Consider the following 15,598-nt stretch of genomic DNA (forward strand, 5'->3'; position numbering starts at 1 on the left):
GGTCATGAGGACTAGTGGAAGCATCGTCCGCGGACTGGTCGTTGCCCCCGACCGTTGCTTGGATCGCGGTGCTGCTAGGGTCTTCGCCCGGTCAACGACCCGCCACAAGGCCAACCGCATCATCCCCACACGTTTGTGGACGCACCTTACAGATAACGCTTGCAAATTCCAAACTTTACGTTTATTTATTTTAATACTTCTACATCAAACTTACATTTAACCAAACAAATGTTAATTCTTCTAAATAGACTTTGCAAAGCACTTCCGAAAAGTCAAGACATTGATGCAACGTACATTTAAACATGTTTTTATACATATACTATTGTCAGGTTCAGAAAGTTGATCTTAACAAGAAGAAATTGGTAAGAAACTAGATACTTTCTATTTTAACGCTAATTTTTTCCTATAATAGTCTAATTGTCACGTGAAAATTACTATTTGACAATTTTTCAGTTTTAATTACTACTTACTAGTAGTAATTAAAACTCAACAAGTATTTGTATTAATATTAGGAGTACACAGCAAAATTAATCGATGAAAATATGAATATTACTGCAAACACCTGACAGCTTTCCGATTTACACGTCCTTTTAATGATATAAAAACTTTCTACTATCATTTCTTGTCTTCGAATTTTTAAAAGTAAAAATACTTCTATTCACACACGTTCGTTACGCACGTCATATTAACACTATATATATAAAAAACATGTGATGGACTTTGTGCGTAGACATACTAATTTACTTATTTTTAATTGTCTAATAACCATATGTATATTATCAAAATAAGAACAGTTAAAAGAAAACAACAATGAAACAATGTTTGGCATAATGCGTAAGGGTTAAATTAGTAGTAATTATAGATAGTGGGATTTTTTGGAAATTATAATTAAAAAACGAGTGGAGTACATACTCAAAATTACTTTGAAATAAATCAGCCCAACACATCGATAGTGTTGTCATAATCTAGCAATGGTAGATGGGATTTATTGAAATGAAGGACATGGTAACATATAGGATAATGCTTGGCTTCTTATAATTAACGCAATAAAATTTCAAAGAAAACATTGAAATTTACGTCCGTAACTACCTACAGTAAACTACTAACTAATAACCTACATCTAATTCTGATACATTTTCTTATCGCTTGCATATATTAAAGATTGAAAATATTGTTTGTGTATAAATTACAAGAGAAAACGAACAGAAATTGGTTTAATATTGGTCTCAATGCGAACTCGATCAGAGTAATGTGTTTCAATAAGTTATGGATCCGTTGTTCACATCAAACATTGCAACGTGTTTTAATCCACAACAAAGACACGTGGACGTCCAATCGGTTTACTCACGTGTACTGAGCACAATTTGCATTACTAGAAACTTATAAGGAAGTGTTCTTTATAAGAATTGCGTAATCGCTTCAAAGTCTATTCGTTTATAATTGATACGCGGTTAAATTACCATTGCTCTTGATCCGTTATCTGATAAAAATTGTCCTTCACATTAAATGTCATTAAAGCAAACATTGTCAAGCCCAACTTTGGACGTTTCTTTACATTAACTGTATTTTAAAATAAATGTATTATCTTTTAGTAAACCGTTTAAATACGTTTAATTAAAAGTATCTTATGTTTTATTAAATTAATCGTGCGTGGCAACATTTGCTGCGTAAATGCCGACACATTAAAATCGGAAATCTGAGCCCGAGGCCTTAATAACCGTCATGCGGTCGTATCGCAGCGACAAACTCAAATTTTACCGTTAATGTTCGCGAACCAAATAGTTTTTAGGCAAAAAAGTGCACTAAAATGGTAATACCCAGTCGCCTCGGCTAAGTCGTTCAACGGTTGTTCCGATTTTTCAAGCGTACATCAGGAAACAAATGTTGGAACAGCGCAACAATAAACAATTCGACCTCGACGAAACAACCGGTCACTGTATGAATTTCACCGTGGTGATTGCGAAAACGAAATAATAGGGCATCCATAAAGTAAATTAAAAGAGAAAATTTATTTCGAAAGTAGAAAACTTCTTTATGAATAGATCGTGCCAGCCGCGTTTAACTAAACTGTTCATTTTGGTAGTTAGCATTCAAAAAGCGTGTTTTCAATATTAAACGTGGTCGTAACAGGCCTTTTCTTTCGAACTTTGTTAGAGATACAGTTACACTTAAGTACAGACGGCGGTTAAATAAGACAGGAGGAGCCGAAAATCAAACAACACTCGAAATTTTAGAATCCAAACTTGTTAAAATAGCTCTTTGCTCGACTATTCTGCAACAGTTATTACGAATACTGATGATTCCTCAGATTCCATTTAAGGAGAATATAATTGCCGTACGTGTTTATATGCACCGGTATTTACACGATCAATACGAGCATATCGACAGTCCGCAGCGTTATAACACATAAACGGCGTGCAATGTCGCCAACAGATGCCATTGGTCACGTTGTATCATTGTTGCGTACCGCAAATATAGTGGCCGTTGAGCCGAGTCACCTTCTAGCATATGAGCTTCGGACACGTACATACGTACAAACTCATTTCCTTGTTTATTTTTATATTAGCGCAATCAGCAAGTATGCTCAAGTCCAACGATAACGGCGTTGCTGTATTGACTAATGTTACCCCCTCACTCCGCACAGCCCAAGGTGTTATGTAACACGAGTATTACATTTTAGTTTAAAACAAAGTTGTCTTATATTAACACTCATTGCTGTGTTGCTCTTTATTTTGTTATATTTGTTTTAGCAATTGCGTTTTTTAATAACATTTACTATGCGATAAGTTACACGCATCGATTGTAGATTGTTTGCATAAAGTTATTATGGACTTGATATTTAATAAAAAATTCTTGTTGAAATTTATTTATGATCAACTTTAAAAATGACTTAAAAACTATTTAGAACACAGCCTTAAAATACTTTATATAACCGTACAATATATTCATAAATTTCTTAATGTCGACGACATTTTCATACTTTTAAATTTACTATTAGCAAATATACAATTTAGGAAAAATTCGTCTCATTTTAATCATGATGATCAAACTAAACCATCTATTTAGCGACAAATTACTTTGGTTTAAGTTCCATTACCGTTTCTTTTTAATTGATCACACAAAAGAAATGTAACTAACATTTGTCTTATGTTTACGGCTGATATCACCCTGTCAACTTCAAAACTCCGAATTTTACAAGATCGTGTCTTATTTAGGGCTGTATTTTTCCAGGTATGACGACTATTATAGTAACTAGTACTATATTAACACTGTCAAATGATATACAGTTTAATTGTATCTGAACGCGATAATTGACTAACTAAATACACTACACAAACTTTTCATTTAATATCATCCGTTTTCCTTTCTATCTTCCTTGGAAGCGTCTACGGTGGACATAAAGCAAGTTAATCGTACTATGGGGATGGAAGGGGTTACTTTTTTTTGTTCACAGATAGAATCTACGTGGCCTATAAAAATCTGAGGTTAATAAATACTAAAACAAATAATTTTCAACTACCGGCGAAACTAAAACTTGCCATTTACACGCAAATTGGTAGATGATGATACGGCGCAGTGAGTGACGACTGTTTTGTGTTACGGTTAGTCAATGTTTAGCTAGAGTAGCATCTACAGAATCACATAATGGGTTTCCACATAGCATATAGTGCTTATTGCAAACAACGCTTTTTTATTTTGGGTGCCCACGGAAATTTCATCATATCGCAGGCATCTGAGCGCTTGTGCGGGCTAAGAAGTGCGGTGGCAACTATTTACCTGTGTAAAGCACCAGTTCTCGGCGACGGGGGTGTTGCCGTCGTGCAGCGGGCTGGGCACGCGGCTCACCGCCATGCTGCCGGCGCCGTTGGACGTGACGCGCGCCGACTGCGGAGCGGCCGCGCCGCCGCCCGACCCTCCGCCGCCGCACTCGCTGCCCGACCCGAGCCTGCAACAAACAATACACATCCTGCTATTCCGAGCCTGCAACAATACATCATCATCTTCACGCCTTCAAACATTGATATTCTGGACGAAGAGATGTTTCGGAGATTCCCGAACGAACAAATAGCAGCTATTCAAGTACGCATTAACACGCACTAACGCGTCGTCAATAATTTTAACATTTAACGCCGCTGGTTCCGAAAGTAGCACCTGGTCCACAAGAGCTTAAGGGTGACTTGACGGCAATCTACGTAGACGTGACATAAAAATGGAGGGTTCACAATTCTTAAACGGAGGTTCAAGAAAATTTATCTGCGTTGATATTGAAGAACTATAATGTTGACTTGGCTTTTTCTATCAATATTTGGGAAGTTTACTAAATAAAATAAGTGAGAATTGATTAATATTTCATTAGTAAAAAAAGTTATCAAAAGTATTAATAATTTAATTGATATAAATTAACTGCAGCTGTCTCCGCTTTAGCAATTTTTTTTTAGTTCTAGTTTATAAAATCCAAGGTTAGCTACTTACAAAACTACGAAATTCACCGTAAAATGAGAAAATATAAAAATACAAATCATTACACTAATTACTTTATATTTAATCAGGTTTATATGTCGCCTTTATCGCTACTATCACATGTCGCTTACCTGAGATTGTCGGAACTGATCGAGGCAACCTCAAAAATTGGTTTCATCGGGTAATAGGTACAAGGCGAACCATTGTGAATAAATTTTGTGAAGAAAAAGTAACTTTCGAAAAATTTTACAAATAATCATCAAACCATTATTAAACTATGGTGCGAGCAAGTCACTTAGCAAGAATGATGTCATTGCTGCGCCCTAGTCTTAATTAACTTTCAGCAAAGCGCCAAACCTAATACGTACACTAATAACGTAAACGACCTACATATTTTAGGTGAAAACATAAGCCAATTAATTAATCTAACTACGTAATCTATCGTAATTCCAAGAAAATTAAGAGCATCGGCTTACGAACGCTTAAGAGCTATTGTAAATTAACGGATGACCTAGTGGCCGCAAGGCAATATCTAGTAACTTCACATGAAATTGAATGCAAGGCGAAATTGTAGCAAGCTCGTAATACGCCAATCAACGGTCGCAGTTTCGCATCCCAAATCTGGAACGCGAACACAATTTTCGTTCCAGTTATACACGCGGCGAGCGCGCCTGTTCGCGAACAATAACATTTTGGCGAAAGAAGATTTAACGTTATTTAAAGAAGTCTTTTCTCTGTTTTGGGTTTCGGTGTCGTCGAATGTCGACAGTGCGTCGAAGTGGGACGTGTACAATACACGAGATATTGCCGTCCTGCGAGACTTTCACGAACTTCGATTACCAAATACTCGTTAGAATCTGTGTCAGTTTCATCACCGCACTGCATCCGTTCACGGCTCACGTGCTGTCGCTTTGTTCGAATGTAGGCGAACGCGGCCACAGCCTGTGGCGTGCACCAGGAGGCGAGAATATCTCCTGTACCTTTTTCTATCTACAAACGCACTTTGTAGTTTGTACGTTATACTGTCTTGCCTTTATTAAACATTAATTGATTATTTTCAATGCTAAATTTAATACTCTTTAAATTCTAATTCTAAAATTTATAAAATAATCTTAATAAATACAACCTTCGGAATCTTTGACTTGGCACCGATTGAAATGGTAATCCTATGCGTTAAGAGAATAAACGAAAGCAAAATAGCACGTGAGTTTTTCAGAAATTCGAGTTCGCGTGTATTTGGGTGTGCGTGCTTCAACGTGAATTATCTATTTGTATGCCGAAACGTATTCCTTTTGTATAATTTTTATGGTTGCATTATCAAATTTTCTAGATATTACAGACGACAATTATTCAATATTTTGACTAATTCCTTTTACATTATTAATTTTATTTCTCTTACTTATACCCATTTTTTAATAGTCATTATGGAGTATTATCACATAAGAATTCATGTGAATGCTTACTTTTTATTTATATTTTCTATATACTTCACTAAATTTAAGTACTCTCTTAAATTAACAGCTAGTGCTCCGAATAACATAACACTTGTCTATAAATAATTTACGAGACAAGAATTTGATAAAAAAAGTCACTATTGTAAATTAAATATATTTTCGAAAGTTACATAACGACAGGCGACCCAAAAATATCATTAACAGTGCGCTAAAGTGAGTAGGTTAAATATTTTCTGATTAAAAAGATATACTAACAATAATCCATAAGATATCAGCTACTACGGATAAATTCAAATAATCCGTTAAGTCGGTATGAAGTTCACATGAACATTAAGATCTCCCATACGACGTATTAAATATTTATTAGAAATAGTAAAAAAACTTAAACGCTTCCCGAGGACGAGGTCGATGTTTTACATTAAACATGGCCCCGTTCATTAAAGTGGCCTCGGTTATATTTTAACGAGTCAAATATTGTGCAGAGGTTTTGATGCTCGGTCAATTTTTCGTATTGTCGAGTGCTGATAAGCTATCTATCACTCGCGACGGTCTTCGCGAGGTCGGTGAACAAATTCGCGTCAGTGGCAAATGGAGCGACCCGATCGACCTACATTCGATTTGACTGAACCATTGTTGTGCGCGTTGGGCGTGTACTTGAACCATCTTTCTGCAACTGTAGACTTTTCATCGAGTTCAATAAATATTTACAACATACATTTATTTAAATACAGTAAACATGCTTAAAAACCATTAATTTTTAATTACAGGTTATTTACTTTTACGTTTCGTTGTATGTTGTAATTGTATAATGTTGAGACATTATGTTTTCAATTTAATGTTGTATGCATAGAAACGGAAAATCTTCTTTGTACACATTTAACCATGAATTGATTTCATTTCATCAACATATTATTGATAATTAATACGGAAGTTAATTGATTAAACAAGTACATTTGAACTGAAGCAATCTTCCTTATTACTATAGTTAATCCGTGGCTTTTGTTTTTCTATGATTATATTCAAACGGATAACTTTAAAGGTTGTGTGAAATAAATTGACAAATAATTTAAATTTAAGCCATCAATTTTACACGATAAATAATACAGTCAAATTGAAAAGTCAATAACCTGTATAAGCTCGAGCTTCAATCGTAAGCAGTCACAGCCGTCCTCCCGTGATCTTATTATAGATGTCATCCGACGTACTAGCATCTTATCTATATTTAAGTCCTCTCGGCGACGATTCTGTATCTCACTGAATGAGGAATTCGACTAAAAGACTGCTTCTGAATAACCGGGCTAGCTAGATTGATGCTACACATACATGTAAATCGAGCATACGTTACAATATTCTGGTAACTGTTACGTGTTTTCAGGACAACTTTTTTATTTTCAATCAAGCATCTCATGCAGTTTAAATATAATTCCTAAATGGCCCGTCATATTCTGATATGAATCGGCTGAATACAGCCCAACATATATTTAATGCAACGATAAAAATATATGTTAAACTCTGAAAGTCAAAAGTTCTACAACCCAACAATACAGACAATGAGTGTAATTATTAATTTAATTGTAATAGTAAACCATAAATATGAAACAATATTGGCAGCGACATTTGCAATCAATAACACGACGCAACGGGGAACAATGGCGTTAGAATGAGGACACATGCGTCAAATGTAAAGCTGATTTTAAAGGAGCGGTTCAGTGATGCGTCGGACGTTTCAAGGGGGGGTGGGGGTGAGCGAGCGTGAGCAATGCCCGCTTAACGACAACTGCGTGATGTGACTCAGACGCCCCGAGGACGACCCGACAATAGGGTCCTCGACTGCGCCGCTGAAGGACGGAGTGTTTACCGCGAATGAATTGTCCACTGATATCGGTCATTGGACACTCATTGCAGCGCTGGATAAACACTGTGTTTTATTGTTATTCACTTTAAAACGGACGTTAAAGGAACATAATACGTAATGTTCTTATGAGTGCTTGTTAGAATATCTAATGTAAAGCAAAACAAACAACATTAAACACGTACTATATTTTAACTATATACTTATTGAACCTAGTGTCTAATGAGAACTTAGTTCAAAATTAAAAATTTTCTGCTGAATATTTGTGATACTATTATGTGTTATTAATAATGTATGAAAACTAATGTAATCCAAATGCGTTAGTTAGTAAAAATATAAAGTATTCAACTCTTATTTACTAATAGCAAATGTACATAAACACGTCTTATTTTATATAATGAAACTTAATAACAATAAACAAAGCATCGAAAAAGACAATTTAAACTTTCTCCTCTTTATTTATTTCATTACTCTTTTGTGCCCAAAGACAATAAACCTCTTCGACACAAGTACACTAGCATTCAAAATAACAGCGCAATGATTCGCGCAAATTATCAATACAAAACAAGTACAATAAATACACAACTAGCAATGTTTATTTTATTTAAATATCTTTATTTAAAATGCCAAAGATTGATATACCTAAAGCTATTATAAAAGATGAGGCGAGGTTCGGGTCGTCTGTAAATTATCAATAAAGGTGAGGCGGTGTATAAAGCCCTCTCGTTTGGGGCCTAAACGCAGGTAGAAACAAGAAACGATCGGGAACAAAAGCGGGGATTCTTTTTCTTGACATGGCACATTCATACAAATTACAAATTCACCGGCATAACTATAAGGGCTTAGTTCAAGTGTCTCTTTTGTACGATTACTTTATTACTAAAAGACAATCGTGTATTTTTAATAAAGCAATATATCAAAAACGAAACATATTTTTCAAACAAACTTTCTCCTTAATATAACGATAATGAGAATATTCGTTTAATCAAAGTAAACAAATTACCTAATTATTACTATCCAATCTTCATATTAGTCTGATATAACGCTGGAGTACAAAAAATATTCGCTATCTACACTCGAAGGTAGATCATTTTTTAAATTTATTACAAGAACTTTGAAAAACTAATTGTCAAATTTCGATAAGATTATTCTATTGAGATTTGACGTAGGTAAACGTGCTCTTTTCTATGGTCTCACTCACCACCATCAAAAAACAGGCAATTTTATCTGTTTTAGGATCTGGAATTTATTTGCGATATATCTATTTATACTAGACTACTTATAAATGTTGGAAAAAAAGTTTTTACGTTTTTTTAGATAATAAATTTTTGATGTTTTATTATTAAAATCTAAAAAGCGACATAAGCAGTAAAAAAACAAGTATTTCATCGAATGCCAGCAACTGATGAGCGTTAAAAAAAAGGCTTTTTTTGGTTATAACAATGTAATAAGAGTTATTAGGGAAAAACAAATATATACAATCAATAAAGAATATTAACATTCTTAACTTAGGGCAACCTTCAGACGGTTTTGGCAGAGCCGTACTACTCCTTTTTTAAAACTGTCAAAACTCAACGGGTCAAGTTTTTCGTCTTCTATTTATTAAATGATATATTCATGGCCATACTAAATAATTTAGTGATATTTTTAACTCGGAAAAACATTGAAAAAATATTTGCTATAGATAAACCTTACAAATCAGCATTAAACGTACAGATTCGCACACAAGAATATTTTGTAGGCGTGACGTCTGGAATAATCAAACATACTGTAACACCCAAGGTTGCAGCAACCGTCATAGTCGCACACGCCGTTGTAATTTGTAACAATAAATACTCAATGTCAAAGCAGGTCTACCGTACATGCGGAAAAATTGTTTTAAAAAAAACCTTTTCAGAGGATATACAAAAGACTTGAGATTTATTCTCTCTGGCGAAGATAAGACACGAATAACCGAAAAGCTTCAATCGTAGTCGGAGGCGGAGGAAATCAATACTTCTCCCTCAGCTGCATTAAAGGAGTTACGTTGGTGTATAAGATTATGTATCGATTCGTGACTTCACGAAGTACAAAAGGTGTAAAACAATCCGTGGACAGTGATTAAAAATTGTAATAGTAGTTAAATTTTAATTGCGACAATTTAAATTGCGACTGCAACTCTACATGACCTATGAATAATAATAATAAAACCACTATTTTTTTAGACATTTCAGTGTTTTCGGTAGGTGGTTTGAGTGTTTTGCATCGTTTTGCATTAACGTTCATAAAGAAAATAATTGAATACTAACATTCGCAAAACACAAGGCTGAATTACATAAATAAACATTTAGCGACGTCGAAGCGCGAAGCAACGCGGAACTGAACGCCACCTCTATTCGTCCGAGATGCGCAGGGACGCGCAAGGTGACCGCGGAACGCGCGTCATCAGCTGCGATTGCCTGACATTCGCGGCAATTGCGCGATTGGCTCTTACTATTCATAATTTATTTAAACTCGATATGAGAACTACTTTGCGCTGTAGTAACAAAACAACCACCTCTACACTAAATTACACAGAATTGAGGTTTTATTAATGTCACTTATTTTTGTGGCACTTCTTAGCTTTTTCAATTTTATTTTAAAACGTGTATAGACCACTTTTTAGATTTCTGCATGAACAATAATATCCTCCGAAATCGAAATTAAATTACATATTTATAATATGATAATATTAAAAACTATGAGACAGTCCTTTTACTGTTACCTTATTACAAAATAATAATTTCCGCAATTATTGTCAGACACGGCAACAGTTTTAATATCAAGGAGATTTCACAAATATTACTTCGCGGATTATAACGACTGTTCAAAGTTAATTTTTTTTAATTTGAAGTATTTATTTTTGATCTCTTCTCACTAAAATTGTTTCCAAATTGAATTTTCATAATATCAGTAATAATTATTTTATACCGGGAAAAGGAACAATTTAAAATATACTTTATCATCAGGAAATGTATATAAGTTTTGATTATCAGCAGATACCGAGGTTTACTAGTTATCGTTTAGGTGCTGATAAGAATTGTAACTGTTTATAGTTACTCTCCATTCTTTGGTTAATAGAATCGATATTTTTTGTAATTTAGCTCATAACACGAGTGAATATGTATAATTTATATGTAATCCAAGCTATGAACATGAATTTTCAAAATGTATTATTTGTTAAATTAATCTTTATCTTCTATACATATGTTACATAAAATTTATTGAGGTCAAATTTATATAAACACACCGCGTGTAGGTACAAAATAAATTAAAGATGAGCAACTGCTTCGCAATTTTGTTTCCTGTTAATATTATTACAATATTTAAATGTACATAATAAAAATATGTAAAAATAATTTAAAATCAATAGTGAAACGGCACAATGAATCTTAGGAACAAAGTAATATTTAGAAGTAGAAAAAAAATCGTAGTGTTCGTAGAGTTATTCGTAAATTCTATAGTATAAGAACACCAATTTATAAAACATTTTGAAATAATTTAGATTATCAGGTTCTATATTAATGGTAACTGACAAAAATAAAGCCAAGAAGCTGGCCTCGTGAGGAACCGGGCGGCAAATTTTTATATCTCATGGTAAAACTACATCTGATACGTCATGACCTTCATACGCCGCTAGAGTGACGTAGACGCTGCCGCGATATACCACGTGTTCTATCAATTTACACTTTTTCTACATTTAACAAATTTGCAAATATATCTACATCTTTAGTTTTTAAAAACATTTTTGTAACGATTTTTTTTATTACACGTGGCATGTTAATATCAGTCTATTTTATAAGAGTAACCTAAATAAAAGATCAAATTACGTACTTTAGCCAAGGCGAGCGCGCGCTTTGCTGATTATACCTAGAAAGGAAATACGTTAATATAATAGTGATATATCAGTGTACGAATATGTGAAGTCGGCAGGAAGGTCTAGGATCAAGGTTCGTAGCAAAAAGATTATCATGGGCACTGCCGAACGAGGATAAACCGAGGCGGAAGCGACGTCGGCGAGGCCGAGGACAAACGGCCAATTCACAAACTGAACGCGTTGCCACCTGAAGCGATAACACTTGCCTGTTGCAAGCCCGCCCATACATTATCCAACCTAAATAATGCTCAACTGTATTAATCACTTTTGAAATTATTTGAATGATTTCGTTAAGAAAAGTCATTTTTGGAGTAATGTATTCAGCGTCTACTAACGCTATACATAGATAAATTGTGAGATTATTTTGAAATAGTTACGTTCACACTTAACATGTTTTAAATACAAAGAGCAAGAGTTTACGAGCTTATTATGCAACGTTCCGGTGATACGTGACGCGTCGTCGACGGGCGCGAGACTCGCTCCGCGGATACATGCGATCCGCAATTTTGAGGCGACCAGAGAACCAACGGTTTGGTAATATCGCCAGTGAAATCACAAACGTCGATAGGTTTGCCGAGTCGCGAAGACATTAATCTAACTGGGACATATTGATTTATAGCTCAAACAAGAAACTGTGCCACCTCGGCCCTACTGCAACGCGTTCCACATTGTCTTACCATGAATATGCAAACAGAAAATCAACATTGTGATATAATTAGTTTCTTACCGCAGAAAATAAAGTTAACCGATTTTTATTGAAAGTGTATAAAAGTTTATGAACAAGTATTTGTTCGAAAAGTTAACCATAACTTTTTATTTGGAATTTAAAACACTATATGGGACTGCGAATTTTCTTGTCCGGCGTGTGATACAAGTGAAACGATTGGAAAGACCTTGACTACAATCATAAATAAATTGTATGAATCTACTTCCTTGAAAATTGGCAAGAGTCATCGTGTCTATTATCTTGTCGTCACACTACCGCTGTTAAGTATTAAAGGATTATTTTCATTGAGCTCTGACCCTTGTCATACTCAAATACGGTCTTATTTAAACACTATTATTTATATTTACCAGTAACGCTAAAATGATTAATTTCTGTAATATATAGTAATCGGTTCGAATATTGTTTAAGTTTTTTATTTTAAGGTTTTATTCTTGCTATGACATGGTAACACCGTCGTGACCATCATATATACTCGTATACTGTGGAGACAAAATTGCAATTTGCAAAATGATCTAGGCGTTCTTTTAGATCTTTTAAATAATAATTTTTATTTAATAAAACAATCGTTTAGAATCAACTACGTCTAAGACGTAGTTGTAGTGTGACTCGTGTAATCCCACAATAAGATTTGTAATAGTCATCGACTATATTATTAGTAAATACAGTCAGTATGTATATAAGTGTGTGTGGCAAGACTCGGTGCGAGGCGGCCAGTCGGCTCTACAACGTTGGCATGGAGAACGCGACCCGGTTCGCCGATCGAGAAAGCATCTACAAAACTCGGTTGAGGCCGCGCACACAGTAAAGAGGACGTAACGTGTAATATAAAACCTCCTGCAATTGTCAAAGAAACTGGCGATTTGGAACCATGAGTCAAACTACGCGTTTCCTGCTTAAGGCACATACACATCTTACAAAAATATAGACGCAGTAGCTAAGCAAAATAGATACGGTTTTTGTTAAAGTTCAAGAGGCTCTCTGCTTTAAACAGCTGTGAAACACTAATTAATGGAGTTTGCTCAAAAATTTGACAGCAGCCTATTAATAGACGGTGGTTGATAGCAGCAGTGTAGCGTTATAAGTTACTGCGAAGGAAATTGAAAAATTCAACGGAGTTATCAAACACTATCGCAAATTTAGTTAGTTATTTTATTTACTTGAAAGTAATGAAATGAGTATTCAATAGAAATGTTGCCGCAGTATTGTAACATATTGTAACAAAAAAACCTTAAAAGTATTGCCAAATAGTTGTGTCTGCGCTAAATATTAAAATGAATTTGTTCAGCTACGTCCTAGGCCTTGAGTTGGACGCCCCTGTTCTACTTTTCTTCGTCTTAACAATGCGTTAATCACCATACGCTGTGATCCGAACTTTCAGATTTTAAACAAATTATTACACGGGATATATTACTAACTCAGATATTAGACTTTTTAATAACGTTTTGTGCCACCAAGAGAAATTACCTTGCTGCTATAAACTATTACCAAGTTAGTACGTAAAGGGAAAACGGGGTCAAATTTGACATCGCAGTGCATTTGACCCACATGAAAAATTAATGCTTTTAAAAAAGTTAGGCAAACTAATGGCTTGTAAATAAAGAACGTTTTTTTTTGTAGTAAGTTAACCAATCATGTTCATCTTGAGATGTACATGATTAAAATAATATAATTTCATGTAAAATATTATTTCTGCTGAACAAGATTTTAGGTGAATATCTCTTTAAAAAAACATTCGTTTTAATATTGTTTCATTTACACTAATGCGGCCAGTGACGCTTGTTTCGGGTCACGCCGCAGAGTAAGGGGCACAAGGTAAAAGATGGTGCATTGAATAGTGGCCTTAAGCCCAATAGCGATCTGCGACCGTGCCGCTTCCTACTGGCGCGGAGGCGACAATGCCAGCAGTTGTTCTGCGCCGAAGGTAACGGTATGGCTAAGGTTTCTACACAATCTGGTCTAAAATTGAAATAATCAATTATGTATGTGAAATATGATCGCTGTGAAATTTTAACATAAAATTACATTAATCAAGATGCATCGCGGTATAAAATTAACTCGCGATACCCAAATAAACTCTTGAATTGACTTAAAATGCGAATGTATCGACCTCTACCGTGGACAACTTTTCTTAGCCGACGCAGTGAGGGCCGCCATTCTAATAGCCAATGCCTGAAATGTGTATCGAGTGCCACATTGTAAGCAAACGACTCGGTTGCGGAAAGTCCTTAACTTTAGCTAGTAATTAAGGAAATTATTTATATCTAGAATACGGCACGTTATTTATTATAACCTTAAGAAATATGCAGTTTTCAATATTACATCGAGTCAATCCAGCAACATCATATCCAGTGACCCCAAATCATTAAGTAAGACTGGGAGGTGGAACACAAATACTCGAGGTTTATAGGTCAACTGCCGTCGGGGGGTTTGCGAGCGGGCGGCAAGCGCAGAGCGGCGGGCGAAGGGTGTAAGGTCTGCGAGGGAGGACCCTGACACAGATCCTGCCTCATCAATGAAGGGCTGGGACCTCGACCTACGGTTATTACAATACTTCCCTTCGTATCACATTATTTGAAACACGCTCAAGCTCCTGTTTTACTCAGTAAACAAGGGAATGCGCTGTCCCCGTTTTAAATTGCTTCCTTAGCAAATTAACGCCATGCGCTGTCATCTAAGTGGGTCCAGCCGTTTATTACGAATCATTCGTATCTACATCTTCATACTTTTTTTCGATAATGAGGTGTACTCGGTCATTTTCGTAAGAAAATACTAACATAGTTTAATATTGTATATGCGATAAAGGTTCCTATAAATACAATCCGATTATACACGTGTACAGATTTCGTTTCGTGTACAGAAACCTTCTCCAAAAATAATATTAAATAGTACAGTTTCAGAACGTTACTATACCTTCTAGCTCACTCCGGAGCTAATTCATAAAGGGATTTTAAGGTTTTATAACACGTTTATATATTTTTTGGAGCATAATAATATGTAGTACTTTGATAATTCCTGTTTATTCTTTGTTATTACAATAGCCTCTCGTTCAATAGCTATTGTGTAACGAAACGCTTTATAATCTCAACCTTGGCCTTACAACATCTTTGCTTTACCTAACACATTTGGCAGATATTTAAACATTTATATGTATTTATGTAATTTGTAGGCGGCTTCCTTTTTAATTTTGAGACGCTTAATATAATTATATA

General features: G+C 35.0%; 1 protein-coding gene across 5 annotated transcripts in view; it reads right to left on the reverse strand.

Annotated features, from left to right (window-relative positions):
- rdx (BTB/POZ and MATH domain-containing protein rdx) overlaps window positions 1-15,598 on the reverse strand; it is a 47,159-nt gene that overhangs the window by 8,758 nt on the left and 22,803 nt on the right. For 3 of the 5 annotated variants that reach the window (XM_068774852.1, XM_068774851.1, XM_068774850.1), the window contains one exon: window positions 3,778-3,946. In XM_068774852.1, coding sequence (XP_068630953.1) covers window positions 3,778-3,852 — 75 coding nt within the window. In that variant the 5' untranslated portion in view covers window positions 3,853-3,946. Of the gene's footprint in view, window positions 1-3,777; window positions 3,947-11,619; window positions 11,656-15,598 lie in introns of all 5 variants that reach the window. The other 2 variants (XM_068774853.1, XM_068774849.1) reach the window with 1 other exon arrangement.

The sequence above is a fragment of the Battus philenor genome, unplaced genomic scaffold (assembly GCF_028537555.1).
Source record: "Battus philenor isolate CCGP_79_NKW_IND1 unplaced genomic scaffold, ilBatPhil1.0.hap1 SCAF_8, whole genome shotgun sequence".
NCBI lineage: Eukaryota > Metazoa > Arthropoda > Insecta > Lepidoptera > Papilionidae > Battus > Battus philenor.